This window comes from Apodemus sylvaticus, chromosome 12 (assembly GCF_947179515.1).
Source record: "Apodemus sylvaticus chromosome 12, mApoSyl1.1, whole genome shotgun sequence".
NCBI lineage: Eukaryota > Metazoa > Chordata > Mammalia > Rodentia > Muridae > Apodemus > Apodemus sylvaticus.
In genome coordinates, this window is record NC_067483.1 from 17506664 (window position 1) to 17523811 (window position 17148).

A 17148-nucleotide genomic window follows, 5' to 3' on the forward strand; every position below is an offset into this window, starting at 1 on the left:
GCACTGGGAAGCAAACAGAGGCAAGTCCCTATAGTTCAGTGGCCAACCAGTTTTAGCCAGTTGGTGGGCTGTTGGTTCAGTGGGAGACCCTGCCTCAAAAATAATGATTGAGGAAGACAGCCAGTGCTGACTTCTGTCATCTGTGTATACACACACACACACATACACACATACACACACACCACCTGAGATGTACCTAGTTCTAATGGAGAACTATAGGTAGAGAGATCCTGAATGTGAAATATTAGTAATAATAGTATAAGAGCATTTTAGACATAGTCATACAATAAGAATTGTCTCGTGTTACTTTTTAATGTGGCACCTAGAGAGTTTACAATGGCGTGTGTAGCTCTTGATGTGTTATAATAAGATGTATCCAAGTTATATTTCAGTTACCGACACAATTTCTTCAGCCATCATAGTACACATATGTATGATCCATTTAAAAATGTTTTCTGCCCCAGAGAATTAGTTACTTGGGCATTTAACCCCCATGCAGCAGTCCTCCCTGAGGCAGACAGGTACAGCCTATGCCTAGTGCTTTTAGAAGAGGAACACCAAAAACAGATCCGCCCACATATAGGGAAGAAAATTGTTACCATTGTCGGTTTTGCTATTCTTCTGTGTTGTTTCACTCGTTATTCCTTAGTCTAACACCAGCACGTCTGTGACTAAATGTGCTTTCGTGTGAGTACAAAAGGATAGTATTTTCACTAAGACTATGGTTTTTAGCATTTCCCCAAAGCCAGTCTTTGGTTCTGCACCAGCATAGGCTTTTGGGGATCTAAACTAATGCTTACTCAAAGCACATGCCTTCCCTCTCAGTGCTTAGCTGCAGATTTGGGGTGAGCCAGCTGGTGGTATAGGATTCACCCAAAAGTGATTCATTAGAATTGATTTGGAAAAACATAGAATTGATTTGGTATTTAAACTTTGTATCGCTAAAGAAGGTATATGATGAGTTTAACAAAACTAGTTATTTATTAATGAAAACATATTAATAGAGAAGTAATATTTTAATGTGTACATAATGTCCAGAAGAATTGGCCTGAATCTAGTTAGCATTTCTGTTCTCTGTAGGATAAAACTATGTATCTCTTAATCTTACAGGCACTGGGGAGAGAAAAAAGGAAGACTAAATTATAAAGTATGAGTGAAGTAAAATGTAACATTTTCTCAGCTGTAGAAAAGCTTCATGCTCTGAAGCTGTTCTTTACTGTTCTTCTTCTCTGAAAAGATTGCTTGGAAGTGTTTGGACAGTGCAGTAGCCTTGTGGGTCTAGACAAGTACACAGCCTTGTAAAGCTCCTCTTCTTACTCAAGATTAGACAAAGCTCTTTAGCGTCTCCTTCTATGAAACAGATATAGAAGGTACCGAACTACAAATAGCCCCAAGTCTACATTGAAATAACCCTGCTAAAGCTGGAGAATGGAGCTCAGCAGGTTGCAGCACTGGCAGCTCCTGCTTAGACTGCGTTCAGTTCCTAGCACTCACATGGCAGTTCACAACTCTGGTTGTGGGAAATCGGAAGCCCTCTTCAGACAGCCACACACACCAGGCACCCATGTGGTGTACATACAGACATGCAGGGAAAACACTTACATATATTAAGTAAAATAGACACATCTAATAAAAAATTGAAATGAACTGTTAGCTTGCACTGAATTGTGTATTTTGTGGAATGATAGTTACTTAAGTCTATCTCTTTTTTAATCCTTATCCTAAATTAGCTGTATTTAAATAGTTGCCCTCTTCTTTTGTCCCTTTCCATACAGATTGTTTTGTAATAGTAGTCTGCGGAAATTGCTGGCAGGACACAACCAGTTGGCCAGGCTTCCTGAAAGGCTGGAGAGAACACCCGTGGAGGTCCTGGACGTGCAGCATAACCAGATCACTGAGCTCCCCCCAAACCTCCTCGTGAAGGCCGACAGGTAAAGCATTTCCCTGCTTCAGTATTGACCCCAGCCCACACACAGGGCCTGACAGTAAGGATTTCATCACCTGTGATCCGAGCTCATTGGTAGGAACTTCTCTCTCTCCCGGTGCGTGAATACATGGCTTACCTAGCACCTTTCTCCCATTTTGTATGGAATGGAGAAAGCACCATATCTTATCTAATTTCACCGTTCTTTACAGAAAGGTATTTTGCACTGTGGTTAAATATGTATCATGGAATGGGATGTGAGCTCTTACTGTGCTCCTGAGACAGGTGTCCTGTGGGCCTTTTTAGGCTTAGCTTAATTATCTGATTGTCATTTTATTTTCCGTTGCCATGGTAAAGCACCCTGACAAAAGAAATTTAAGAAAGAAAGGGTTTATTTGCCTCACAATTCCAAGTCACCGGCCCTTTATTGTAGGGAAGTTCAGCAGGAACTTGAAACAGCTGGTCATATTACATGCATAGTCAAGTGCCGAGAAGAGTGAATTAATGTGCTCATGTTAATATTCATCTCGTACACAATCCTCTACTTTTACACAATCCAGGAATCTACCCAGGGAATGGTGACACCCACAGTGGATGGGCGGGTGTTCCCAGTAATTGAAAATTTAACTTTAGTTTTTTAAGATGCTAGAAGTTGAACCCAGGGCCAGATGTATGGGTTCAATTTCTGGGTTATAGACAAATATTTTACCACTGAGCTACTCCCCAGTTTCCAGTCATATTTTAGTAAATTAATTTTTTAACAGTTTTCCTAAATAACTTGTATCTTAAGCATTCGAAGCTTAGTGAGGGATTAATTTAAATGTTACATGAAATTCTACTTTTTTTTTTTAATTCGGTAAACATTTAAATAATTGGAGGTTAGGAGAAAACACACAGAATAGCTGGGTTGTACATCTCGGCAGTTGCTGTGAGGAGGGAGAAAGGTAGGTCTGCGTCGTGTCGGCAGTAGAGGCCTGCCTGCAAGCACTGTGACCTGAAGCACTGGCTGTGAGAGAACGCACCGAGGGCTGGGGCTTCTCAGGAGGCAGCCTTGGAGCTCATGGGTTCACTTGTGATTCTTGATGGTTCAGCCACTGTGCTTGATGTTGTAGGACAGTGAAAATGTTTGACTGTAGCTCTTAGCTCCAAGTTGCTTCAACTCTAATGCATAGCTTGAAAAGAAAACCGTACAGTGAACATAATAGAAGTTAGATTTAAGAGGATAGAAAAGACAGAAAATGGGGACAGCCTGGCATATTGATATGAGGAAGAATACTTTATTGCAGTATGATGAAATGAATTTACTTTTTGTGTTTAACAGATAGCTACAGGTATTACTGAAACCAGCTGAATTACTTTCAGCTTGCTCTGTAATTCAAAAATCTTTTTTAGACATGCTTCTTGGTTTATTATTATTATTATTATTATTTTCTATATTCTTTGTTTACATTCCAAATGATTTTCCCTTTCCCTGTCCCCCCCTCCCCATAAGTCCCATAAGACCTCTTCCCTCTGCCCATTCCCCTCCCACTTCTCTGTCCTGGTAATCCCCTACACTGCTGCATCAAGCCTTTCCAGGACCAGGGCCCTCTCCTTCCTTCTTCTTGGGAATCATTTGATATGTGAGTTGTGTCTTGGGTATTCAGAGCTTCTGGGCTAATATCCACTTATGAGTGACTGCATTTCGTGTGTGTTCTTTTGTGAATGAGTTACCTTACTTAGGATGATATTTTCCAGTTCCACCATTTGCCTAAGAATTTCATGAATTCATTGTTTTTAATTGCTGAGTAGTATTCCATTGTGTATATATACCACATTTTCTGTATCCACTCCTCCATTAAGGGATATCTGGGTTCTTTCCAGCTTCTGGCTATTATAAATAAGGCTGCTATGAACATAGTGGAGCATGTGTCCTTATTGCATGCTGGGGAATCCTCTGGTTATATGCCCAGGAGTGGTATATCAGGGTCCTCCAGAAGTGTCATGCCAAGTTTTCTGAGGAACTGCCAGAGTGATTTCCAGAGTGGTTATACCAGCTTGCAATCCCACCAGCAGTGGAAGAGTGTTTCTCTTTCTCCACATCCTCGCCAACACCAAATCTTAACAATAGTTCTCACAAAATAATTTTTGTGATAATAAACTGCTTCCTGCTCCAGGTTAGGTTTTATAACCGAGAAATAGCACGTATTGATCTGCGTTCCCTGTTGTCAGGAAGATTTTTGGTAACCAGAGAAGGGCATCTACTTTCAATTAGGTGACTCCCAGGAAAGTCTTCACGCCTCCCCTGGAGCTAGGGGTACATCTTATTAGCATTCTTACTACTTGATCACCAGGAGATGAATTTAAGTTTTCTATTCACCTTTGAGTTTTATTGCTTAGTTCATACTCTATACTTGAAGTGTCACTCTAAGAATATTAATATATTTACACTTATGACAGTTAAGATAAATATAAGCTCAGAACTCAAAGTTGTAGATGGATGTGAAATTTGATGGACCATATATGGTTAAGAAATTGTGATTTTTGCATTTTGAGAGAAGGCAGAATTTGGTTCTGTTGGGTAAACTGATAAATATTCTAATCCTCATCTTGCTGAACATCTTTTTTGCTGAGAGTTCTCATGATGGAAACACCAAAGGAGTTTCAGATACATAGCTGTCACCAGCAGATGGTTGGAGGAAGGCTAGGTAATTCCCCGTAGGTTGCCAAAGTGGATGAGTCACAGCCAGAGGTACTTCAGTCCTTCTGCTCTTTCTTGGAATCTTGGCAGTGACTGACTCCCTGTCCACCTAGCGTCCTCATGCACATTTGATGGCCAGATTGCTTCTGCGGATGGAATTAGTTCAACTAACAAAGCTGGAACAGATGCTTTCAAAGGAAAGTTGCAAGGGATGCCTTTATATGAAAGTCACACAGGTCCCAGTACTGGTGGGACCCAGGTCTATTTTTATATCTGGTTAGAGCAGCAGAGGGATGCTCGGAGGTGGGAGATGGGGTGGGGACATCCATGTGCCAGTGAGGCGCATGGTATTTTTCTTGGGCTCATTAACTATCCCTAGAATGTTAGTCACACCATAAACCATCAACTTGAGTGACTCAGAAAGAATATGTCTAAATATCAAAGGAGCTAAAAGAGAACAGAAAATCAGAGGAGAGTGATCAATTGACCGTGACAACTGGTGCCTTTTGGCAAAGGCAGATATTTCTGGCATTTTGAAAGGCTGTGAGCTATCTTTGAAGTTGTGATGTTTTGAGAGATGTGGTAAAAGTGTTTCTAAAAGCATGTCTTCAGAAGCCTCTAGAGAACTCGCAGATTCCTGGCTTTTATCTCCATTCTACTGACTTAGATGTTAGAGAAAGGGAGCTGGAATCAGCATGTGTAACAAGGCCAGCATCGTAATTCTAGTCTGTAAGGTCTAGAGGAGTGTTCCTCTATATAACACTCCTCTAGGTCTGTCAAACATTGAAAGCTCAAGGTGACCATAGGAGGCTCTGCTGACAGATTCCTACAAAAGAAGACTTAGCCACAGAAACTGAGTTTTCTTAGTATAGGGCATAAACTTTATCTTTTATGTTTTTCACATATTTGTGATAGCTCTTTGGGGGTATTAGCATCAAAAATCAACTGGCCTGTTTTTCAAAACAGAATCAGCTGATGAGATTTTGAATAGGGCATAGAAAATTTCCAAGATTTCCCTCCATCCTGGGGAAAGAAAGGGTACAGGTGCCCATTAGACAATTAGCCAAGTCTGTGATTTGGAAAGGATCATATTCTGATGAGTAATTCATGGGTTAGCAGGGATGATCCAGAAGGCATTAATCAAGAGTTCTATATGTTAACAGTGTGTGCACTGTCCAGGGAGGATCATCAGACTGCTGTCTGCTCTGCAGGAGGCAGTGGTGGCCTTTGTCACTCACTCTCTACAATCCTCTTAACAGATGAGGTGGGTCATTTGCTCTGCTGCTGGTGCATGCAGGGGTCATCTGTTCTTAGGAAGCCACGGCAATGCATTAGGATAGGAGGTGTGCACAGCTGTGAATTTCACACTAGGCCAAGCCCTTGCAGTTACATACTGAGTCTACTCCTGACTCACTCATCACGAGTGACTGAGGGTTAGAGATGAGATACTGCTCCTCTGAGAGCTCACTGGGTCATTGTGAAGCACTTGCCTGTTGTGAGCTGCTGACCTAGAGCAGCTGTATGGGGAGCATTGCTCTTTTAGCTACCTACAAGTGACAGATTCTCCAGTCTTAGCTCAAAAAGAGGTAAACCTTAAACAAAAAGAGAAGTAAGCTTCAGGAAGTACCTCAAATTCCCTTCCACTTCCAGGCTGCATACCAAACCAGCACAGGAGACTCTGCAGGGCGCAGAGGGAACAGGAGACTCTGCAGGGCACAGAGGGAACAGGAGACACTGCAGGGCGCAGAGGGAACTGGCAGTCTGGGCTGCAGCTGCCATGCAGAGCTTAGGTGAGTGAGTGCAGTCCAGAGGGCAGGAGAGAGGGCAGGAGTGTAAAGGAGTGCTCTGTGAACAGAACACTGTAGGACACAGCATCCATCTGCCTTCCATCCAAACAAAATCCCTCAGGCTAGTGCATGGTCTCAGTGACTTAGAATCTCAGACACAGGATAGACAGGTGGTCGGAGGACCCACTGCTCCTGCACAGGACCCGGGTTTACTTCCCAGCTCTCAGAGTCTGACGTTCTCTGGCCTCTGCAGACACTGTACTCAGGAGCAGCAAGCCTACACACATATGCACATAATTTACAATCCCTTAAATACTCCATAAATATCCATACGCCATGAAAATCAACAGGGAAACGATGAACATATCCATAGTAACAGCGCCTAAGAAAAAACAAAGAGCACGCACCCTCCCCTCGTTATCCTAAAGACAAACCGTAAGGCAGTGTTCTAAGCTGAATTAGATACATCTGTGAGCATTCGGAATATAAAAATGAAAAATATTGGGAAGTTAAGAACAAACATGGACAAATGGGAAGAGAGGTCGTGAAATTCCTAAAATGGAAGACAATAATAGTCGTTTTATAAATGAGCAGCATATGACCAGGTAGATAAAGGATAATACTTTCAAATAAAAGTTCAGAAAGAGGCATTAAAGAGAGGCAGAAATGTCAGAATCAAATGAAGAAATAAAAGGTTAGAGATAAAGGGATGTGGGAAACGGGCCCAAAAGGATCAGAATTTGCATATTGGGAACTTGCAGAACAGAGAAAGGGGGGGGACAGATATTTTCTGACATATAAGTATATTTGACAAGAACTACTGAGTTGGGACCTGGGACACTTTATATCAACTCTCAGATCTAATAGATTTGGATTCTGAAAAATAAGGCATTTCAGAGCTGTATTAAAAGGTTGGTTTAAGTTACTTAAAGGTCACTATATATATATATAGTCGCCATACCCCAAAAGTATTAATACAAAGTAATAATGGAGCAACATTTTAAAAATTGATCAAAGTATGACCTAAACTTTTTATAGCAGGTCAAGTTCTCTTTAAGAATAAACAGAAACTTAGGTGTGAACACTAAAAATGCCATAAAGAAGAACTTAGACGTTAGAGGTAAATTAATGTGAATGAAGAAGCAACAAAAACCGTGGCTTTCTGTGTACATCCTTGAAGAGCAAGGATACAAACCGTTCACGGAAATGGTACTTGCAATTGTAATCCAAAGAGTATTTTTGGCAGCACATTGAAGATTTTACAGTAGAAAATCGATAAGCCAGACAGTAAATGATCATGTAAAAATCCAAAGGGCTAGCTGGAAATGGCTCAGCTGTAAAGCACTTGCCATACAGGCGTGGAGACCTGCAGATCGCCAACCCCTTGGGTAGAAAGCCAGGAGTGGTGGCTCACCCGTGGCCCAGCCGCTGGGAAGGAGACAGCTATTCCTGTAGCTTGTCAGACAGGAGTCTAGCTCTCGCTCAGGGAGAGGCCCCGTCTCAAAAGCTAAGGAGGAAAGGGACTGAGGAAAGCATCCAGTTCAGCACTGACCTGCTTTTATATGAACAGCACACACACATCGTTAGGATCTGGGAGTCATTTAGTAACAATGGATAAGTACTAGGTAACTGTCGGAACACACCAGCTTCCTTTTTTAAAAAATCTTATAGAAGAAAAGTGTGTGTCTGTGTGTAATATTATAATAGCTGAGACAAAACATCAAACACAAATGTGAGCGCGCGCGCGCGCGCGCGCACACACACACACACACACACATCAATGCATATGATTAAACTTAAGTCTCCTCACAAGTAAAATTACCCATGTCCCTTAGAGGATAGATCGGTGAACAAAATGTTGTATATCTGTTTGTGAACTATGAAATATGTGCCAAAAAGCTTTTAATGAGAAGATACACATTGAATGGTACTTTATTACCCTTATATACACACACCATAATTGTGAAGCCACTTTTTAAGTGGAAAACCATAGGGGTACTTTGTTGCCCTATATATACACACCATAATTCTAAAAGCCATTTTTTAATTTAAGATGTATTTGCTTATGTATAGGTGCAGGTACACCTGTATGCCAGAAGAAGGCATCAGATAACAATATAGGTGGATATGAGGTTGCTGGGATCTCTCCAGCCCCCTAAAAGCCACTCTTTTGGAACCCCTGGGGTGTTTCTGTTAGGACTGGTAATGGGACTAGGATGCCCATTATTTTTATTACTGTTCAGTGTTAGATAATATTAGCCATGAAATTGTACAAAAATTAATTATAGGCATGAGAACTAGTAATAAACAGCTAAGTTTTTGTTTACATAAAATGTAATGGCATACTAGAAAACTCTAGAGTTGCTAATAAGTAACTCATTCTTAGATATTTTGGTGGGGTGGGGTAACAGGATATAAAATTCCTATCACGGACCTTTATATGTACAAGCAATAAACAGTATGAGTCAGTATGTTGATTATAAATCCCCATTGGCATCAAGAAAGGTTGGATGCTTAGAAATAAATTTAAGAAATGTTCAAAAATTATATGAAGAATATATCAAAACAATCTGAAATTTACAGAAGTAAACCAGGACTGATTCTAACACTAGAGCTGATTAAACACAAGATGAACTCTAAAGTAAGTCAGAACACATGCTGTCTCTGAGACAGATTTAGTAGTAAATGCAAAATGAGAGTAAGGTGTTATTCCCAGTAGCATAAAATAATAAATGCCTGCAGTCTTCACTTACACACAGTAAAAAACTGAGTAAATAAATAGGAATTCTCCTTACAGTTTAATTCCAAATAGCATAAGTAAAAAGACTCACACAAATTTTGGCTAATATTATTGAAGAAAATTGTTAAAAGATACTAAGCAATAGCCAACAAGTTGGGCTAGGAGGCCACCTCAGTTTTATGTACCTTATTCTACTGTTGATAAACCATGGAGTAACACATGTGGAGTAACATTCTGCAAAATGGTTATATGGTCCCTTCAAAGGTATCAGTCCTTTAAGAGTCAGACTAGCGAGAGGTGAGGCAGAAGACAGTGGTGGGCTGGCCCCTGTGAGGAACACAGCAGGGTAATTGCTGCTGGAGGCGTCGTCTGAAGATGGAGCTGCAGTACTGCATCATGTTAACTAATTTAAGCCATTAAAACTAACTGTTGTATCCAACAGCTTGTTAACTATGTGCTGTTTTATGTGTTCACTTAAAGCCCTTTTTGTCTGAGTCCGTAGACCTTGCCCACAGCATGGACTTAAGTTTGTAAGATGAATGCCCTCCACCCTCATTCCTTATTGTCCCATCCTGAGCCTGCACCATCAACAACTGTGAGATCATGTTTTCAATCTGCTTAGTGGGATGTAACGTGAGGGTAGTGAGCTGTAACTAAGTCTTAAACGTTAGTAGTGCTAGGCCTCCTGGCTCCTATCAATGGAGCCAGGATGATGCAGAAGAATTTCTAGTTAAAGCCAAACTGGGATACAGTGGAATCCTGCTTCAAACAGACCACAATGGCACAGATCACTATATATTACAGAATAGGGCTAAGTGCTGTTGTATGAACCTTGAGCTACACATCTGTATTGCATATGTATAGGCTAGCTGCAGAAAACATGTGTACCAAGTAGCCATTATAAAATGTTAGAAAGACCATGAGAGTATTGGCCTTGTCAAGGTAGATGTTAAAAGATAAACAACAGCAAGAAATGTAGGTTGCATTGTGTGACACCTTAAAATATGGTACACAGAAGTCAAGGAATAACCTAAAAGGAGAGTATTTTTTTTTCTCTTGGCCATTGGATTAAAATAGAGGACAAGTCCTAGAACCCATCCTGAAAGTTAACCCAAACACAGTGTCTGATGTCCTGCCATTGGGTAAGTCTGTTGTAGCACTCCCTATACTCCTCTACAAAGATAGGATGTCTGTCAAATTATAGAGATAGGATGTCTGTCAAATTATAGGGTGATGGGTACTTCTGAAAATCAAACAAAACAGGACAACCCAGAAACAGGTAGATTGTGTACCAAGACAGAGCAGTGGCTCTAGAGGCAGGACATGGCTTTCTGTCTTGCTGTGGCTTCTCTAGTGCTCTTGGGAGGGAACCATATCTGTGCCCTGTTATCTGTGTCTTTTGTTTTCTGCTAAGAAGAGGTGTCAAGCTCGGAGCCCTTGATTGTAAGACCTGAGTTTGAAGTTTTGTAGACAGTCTCTGCACATTGACCAAGCCATCTCTGCTGGACCCCAGCAGCTTTGGAGAAAGGGGCCTGTGAAATCGTTCTTGGAAAAGGTTTTAGTCCTGTTCCTAACATCTGAATTCTGGAGAGATTTATTTGCTTATGTATAGGTGCAGGTACACCTGTATGCCAGAAGGCATCAGACAACTAATGGGCTGTCAAACCGCTAAGATTCTGTCTGTGCCACTCATCTCTGTGACCATTGCCAAGTGACCTGGTTTTCTGTGCTTTCATTTCTGTCTTGGAAATGAGGTACATCTAGGATAATGAGACCATCAGGGAGATGGAAAATAGGGGTATCCTCTGCTTCCTGTAAAGCACCTTATAAATGAGAGCATGGGTAGCATTTTATTTCCTTTTCTTTAATTAGATGGTTATGTTGTAAGCAGGGCTACATGGCTGAAACATCCTTACATTAAAGAGTCTTACATGCTGATATTATAGAATCTGGAAAGGAGGAAGTTTAAGAATAGTTAGCACGTCACAGTGGCTTAAGGAGTGTAGCTTTTTATCCAGGGCGAACACATGGGAAGGCTGATGCAGTTTGTCATGAACTGGTCTCTCCACTGGAGGGTTTTACCCCTTAGTCCTCCTTTTGTTCATTCTGGACGAAGGATGCATTCAGCTCCTACTACAATATTCAAATTGAAGAAAGACTATTTTAAGAGAGTGGATATTGCACATAATTTTCCTGAGATGGTGATAAAATAAAAATTGTGTCAGTCCACATGTTTGGCATTAGCACATCTGGGCTCTATGTTGTTCAAAACTATTCTTTGGCACTAACAACCATAGTTCCAGCTAACTTAGCTTCATTTCTTGAAGGAGTATGACACAAGGTTTTCCCCACTCTTAATTTTCTGTGGAAAGTAAAGAGTTCTGTCCAAACTGGCAATTTCAAGCTGCTGAGGAGAAGTTCTTGGAAATAATTTTCTTCCTCCTGTTCAGATAGGAGAGCTTTCGAAATCCTGTTTGCAGCTTTATAGATGAGCATTGATGTGTCAGCGTTTTTAGAACAACATTTTCCCCTTTTCTTGGCCTAAAATATGCAAATATTCATGAATTCATTCTCTCTGTAGGCTTTCATGGGTCTTTAACTGCACATTTCATAGACAATTGTATTTTAATAGTTGTTATTATGGTTTCCCAGTTGACACTACTGCATGATATTTTAAGGGCAATAAAATTGCAATTCTTAAATTTTAATTTATTCTAATTCTGTACAAAATAAGTTCTTAACTGATATATTTAAATCAGCTTATAGAAATGGAACCTAAAAAATAAAGAACTCTAGTGGAAACTGGTTTTCTTCCTAGCTAAAACCAGTTTGGAAACTGAGAGACCTTTTTTCTACTCTGTAACACAGCTATGATTTCCCGTGATAATGTTTCAACAGTGTTGGGTTCCATAGCTGCCTGCAGCTATTACGAAGTGGGTTTCTGGAACAGAAGCTGAGGGATAAATAGGGAAGAGGGGCGAAAAGAAGTATGGCTAAGACAATATTCACTGATCAAAGCCAGAAACTTTAATGGCGCCAGACCTTTTAACAGTTTGGGCAAACCCTTCCCCCCAGACTCCAGGCTGAGTTCCGGTGGAAGTTGTCTAGCTTCTCTTGGAGGTCCTCGTCTTGACTGCTCCGGCGGCAGCTGGGTGGGTCACCTGCTTAATTCAGGAATTCCTAGACCTGGAGGAACAATGAACTTAACCTTTACTTGGAGCACTCAGCCCTAGGTGGAGCAGGATCCTGGCTATCTGGGAGAAGTTAGCCTTGACCAAAGTCAAACTCTGACCATGTGCATGACTGCCCCAATATGGCTCTGTACACAACAGCCCATTTGAACCCCCACCTACCCTTCTTCATTTTCTTTAAATGTCAACATGTTTCATTAATTTGAGGGAAGCTACTTTTCCTCAGATAAAGAGTGGAGTTGGATATGTAAGTGTATGTGTGCAGGATTGCATGTTAAATTAGTTTATGAGAACTGAGAATCACAGTGCTTATTAGGAGAATCACAGTGCTTATATTAGGAAGGGCTCCTAATATAAGACTTTTAAGCTTTTCCAAGATAAAAAGTAACTATGCAACATTCTATATTCTTCCTTTTTAAAATTCCTTTTTCTCAACATATGCTAGAACAGCCCAAAACTCATATTTAGTATTTAATCCAGGATGAGGTTTTAAATATTTTTATTATTTATTTTTGGTAATTTGATATAATGTATTTTGATTATATTCATTTCCCCCCCTCCTTTTCCAGCATTACCCAGATTCCTGAAACTTCTCTCCCTATCCAACTTTGTGTTCTCGTTCTCATACTCTCCCTCCCTCCTTTAATCCCATGAGTCTAATTTGTGTTTCTTAAATACAAAGGGTTTTGCACTGGAGCATAGAGATCACACCGTTAAAGAAAACTAACTTTCTCTCTGAAAGCTTTTCAAATGCCAGAAGCTCTTCTACTAGGGCTGGAACTTCAGGCCCACCCATCCTCTCATACCCACCTGTCTCCTCATGCCCACCTGTCCCCTCCCACCCACCTGTCTCCTCACACCCACCTGTCCCCTCCCGCCCACCTGTCCCCTCACGCCCACCTGTCCCTTCACGCCCACCTGTCCCCTCACACCCACCTGTCCCCTCACACCCACCTGTCCCCTCACGCCCACCTGTCTCCTCACACCCACCTGTCCCCTCACGCCCACCTGTCCCCTCACACCCACCTGTCCCCTCACGTCCACCTGTCCCCTCACACCCACCTGTCTCCTCACGTCCACCTGTCCCCTCACACCCACCTGTCCCCTCACGTCCACCTGTCCCCTCACGTCCACCTGTCCCCTCACGTCCACCTGTCCCCTCACGCCCACCTGTCTCCTCACGTCCACCTGTCTCCTCACACCCACCTGTCCTCTCACGCCCACCTGTCCCCTAAGGCCCACCTGTCTCCTCACGCCCACCTGTCCTCTCACGTCCACCTGTCCCCTCATGCCCACCTGTCTCCTCACGTCCACCTGTCTCCTCACAGCCACCTGTCTCCTCACAGCCACCTGTCCCCTCAGGCCCACCTGTCCCCTCACGTCCACCTGTCCCCTCACGCCCACCTGTCTCCTCACGTCCACCTGTCTCCTCACACCCACCTGTCCTCTCACGCCCACCTGTCCCCTAAGGCCCACCTGTCTCCTCACGTCCACCTGTCTCCTCACACCCACCTGTCCTCTCACGCCCACCTGTCCCCTAAGGCCCACCTGTCTCCTCACAGCCACCTGTCCCCTCAGGCCCACCTGTCCCCTTCGTGCTGGGATGTTTTTTCCTGGCTTGAGTTTGCAGAGACTTTAAGGGTGCTGTCACAACTGTGTGAGTTCATATGTTCACCTGCCCTGTTGCATCTGGAAAACAGTTTCCTTATAGACACCTACCATCCCTGTGTCTTACAGTTCTTCTGTCCCGTCTTTTGCGATGATCCCTGTGCCTGGGGGATTGGATGTAGTGTGGTTCTCATGTCCCATTTAGGGATGGGCCCTTACGGTCTCCTGTTCTCTGAATGTTGGCCAGTTATTGTACCAGGTCTTTGTGTTCTATGAAAACGGTTGATTTCCTTTTGCACATCTCTGTGGTGGGCACGTGGACGTGCCCACAGATATTGACTGGTGACCCTGTGCACTGAGCACTCCATGCCTTGTTGTAGCACCTGCATAGCCTGGTGTCTGAATTCAGAGCTGTGACATCTTCTGTCCACACCTTGTCCTTCCTGTCGTTTGGAGGACTTGGAACCTGTCCTCAGCTCTTCCTTGTTCTCTAACCCGTGCTTCACAGTAAGTGGACGGAAGTGAGTTGGGTTGTCTTAGGCATACACCTGTTGTTTGTATTCACCCACTGTTCACACCGGCCTCTGGTAACCACGGCAGCATGCATTGTCTTTGCTGCTTGTTTGAGTGTAAATCTTGAAGTATGCAGTAAGTATGGGAAAGTACAGAGCAAAATCCAAAGTGTAGGACCCGATGACTTTCTCAGAGTAAACACGCTTGTATAACTAGCACTCAGTCTAAGGAGACAGAATGTCAGACAACCTCTCCTTGTATTGACTCCCTCCCGCCCACCTGTGCACGGTAGCCACCCTGACTTCTCTGACCATGCAGTACTGTGTAACTGGGACTCTCTAGTGATGAAACTGTGGGTGTATCCAGCTGTGTCCAGCTCTGTCTAGCTGCTCTCACCACTGTTTTTATGAGAGGCAGTCTTTGAGTCAGTAGTTGTAATTCTTCACTCATTTGCCACAGGGTAGATAGAGTGCCTTGAATAGCTGTGGCTATCTGACAGTAAAGTGTTGTACAGCCTCATGGAAAGGGAACACATACCTCAGGGGTTAGTTGTATTGTGACCTAACTGAATTGTTTTTAGTATAAGAAATTCCTTATTTTACAAACAAGTGATTACTGGTTTCTTCCTCAAGTCAGATTATTAGCATTACCTCTTTCATTCGCTACCAGCTATAAAAAGAAGCATTTCCTGTGTTTTTTGCATTTCAGTAAAAGGTGATTTGACTTTGCTTTAATTCCAGATAGCTATTGTGTTCTACGTAGCATGTTATGCTTTGTAGGTCGGGGGTCCATACACTGCTCAGCTGAACTCCCTGAAGACAGGACCTGTCTTTTTGTTTGTTTCTAAACCCAGCTCCCACCTTGGCCTGCTCATGGAGTTCTGCCTTTCCTGAGGGAGCTGAACTAGAGCTCTGTCTTACTGAAGTTCTGTCTGCGTTCTGTCTCTGCAGCCTGAGATTCCTGAATGCATCTGCAAACAAACTGGAGACCCTGCCTCCCGCCACACTGTCTGAGGAGACAAGCAGTATATTACAGGAGTTGTACTTGACAAACAACAGCCTCACGGATAAGTGTGTGCCCTTGTTAACAGGGCACCCCCATCTGAAGATCCTCCACATGGCCTATAACCGGCTGCAGAGCTTCCCAGCAAGGTAACAGGGGCTTGTAAAGTGCTGTTCTTACACATACTCACCAAAGGGAGAAGTCACAGAAGCAGCTTTGACCCATGGTGGTTAAAGTGTATTTGCTTTTTCTCCTCATTTACAGTTATCTGTTATATAAGCTGAAACTAAAAAGTATTCCCTGACAGCAACTGCATTGATTTTTCTAATATGAATACATCCACAAACCAAACCACTAGAATGTTCTTCAGATTTTCAAGTGTGTTTTTAGTAGCTGTTTCTTTTCTTTTTTTTTTTTTTTCTGTTGCTTCTCTTTAGCTACTGAGTTTTATTTGAAAAGCAAAAACTACTGATGTTGTGTTTAAGAGTTGGAATGTGGGGTGACTGGAGAGACGGGGCCTCTTGCTCCTGAGGAGGACCTGGGTTGGGGTTCCCAGCACCCACCTCAGCCTCCATAGATGCCAATCATGGAGTACACACATGCCTATGCAGGCAAGGTATACATATACATGAAATAAATATAAATGAAAACATTACTTTTTAATAAAGAGTTGGCCATCAAATCTTAAAAAGTAATAGTATCCTGCTGGGCAATATTATCGGTACTTCTAAGAATAAGTTTCTCTAGAGTGATAGAGTAAAGCTTTTCTTTATTGAAACTTACGTTTTTATTTTATTTTTGAGTTTTGAAGACAACATTTCTTTGTGTAGCCTTGGGTGTCCTAGTCCTGTGGCCCAGACTGGCCTCAAATTCACAGAATCCATTTGCTTCTGCCTCTCCAGTGCTAGGGGTAAATGCAAGCATCACCACCACTCAGCAATTTTTACATTTTAAATAGACTTTTTTTGTTACACATATTTATACACACACACACACACACACACACACAATCTGGCTCAACCACCTATAACTTCAATTCTAGGAGACCTGACCCCCTCTTTTGGACTCCCCAACTACCTACATGCATGTGCACACATGCACACATACAGACACATACACATAAACAAGCAATGAAAAAATTTAAATATATTTGATAGGATTTTGTTCATACTTACTACCTAATACAAACTGTTGTAGAAACATAGTAGTAGCAATTTTTGAGATATATTTTGATATAGTATTTAGTAAAACAGTGCGTTTGTAGTTTTAAATTTATTTATGGTATTTTTTTGAACACTTAGTGAATACTATCTACAGTTATATTATTTGTTCTTTTTTTTATTTTATAGAAAAAATTTAGTCTGTAAAGCAGGAACCCATTTTTTTATTCACACTTAGTTGAGAGGATTGCCCACTATATAAAGTGCTCACTGCACAAGCATGAGGCCCCAGTTTGACTCCTCGGTGTTCACAGAAGAGCATGCATGGCGACTTATGACGACTGTGGCTCCAGCCCTCAGAAGACCAGCTCGCAGGTCCCGCCCACTGGCTGTCACACCTAGCCAATCACTGAGCTCTGTGTTCAAGCAAGCCATCTTCAGGAAATTTTGTTTCCTTCATAGTAGGCCACTAACCAAATGACTGTCTTCAGAGGAGAGTGGAGAGGAATGGAGAAAGACATCCACTGTGGCCTCCACTCACTA

At 42.2% G+C, this 17148-nt stretch overlaps 1 protein-coding gene across 1 annotated transcript in view; it reads left to right on the forward strand.

The window, feature by feature from the left end:
* Nucleotides 1-17148, forward strand: part of Phlpp1 (PH domain and leucine rich repeat protein phosphatase 1) — a 224839-nt gene that overhangs the window by 175454 nt on the left and 32237 nt on the right. Inside the window, exons 10-11 of the mRNA XM_052200302.1 lie at nucleotides 1776-1931; nucleotides 15394-15594. Of these exons, the coding sequence (XP_052056262.1) occupies nucleotides 1776-1931; nucleotides 15394-15594 (357 nt within the window). The remainder of the gene's footprint in view (nucleotides 1-1775; nucleotides 1932-15393; nucleotides 15595-17148) is intronic.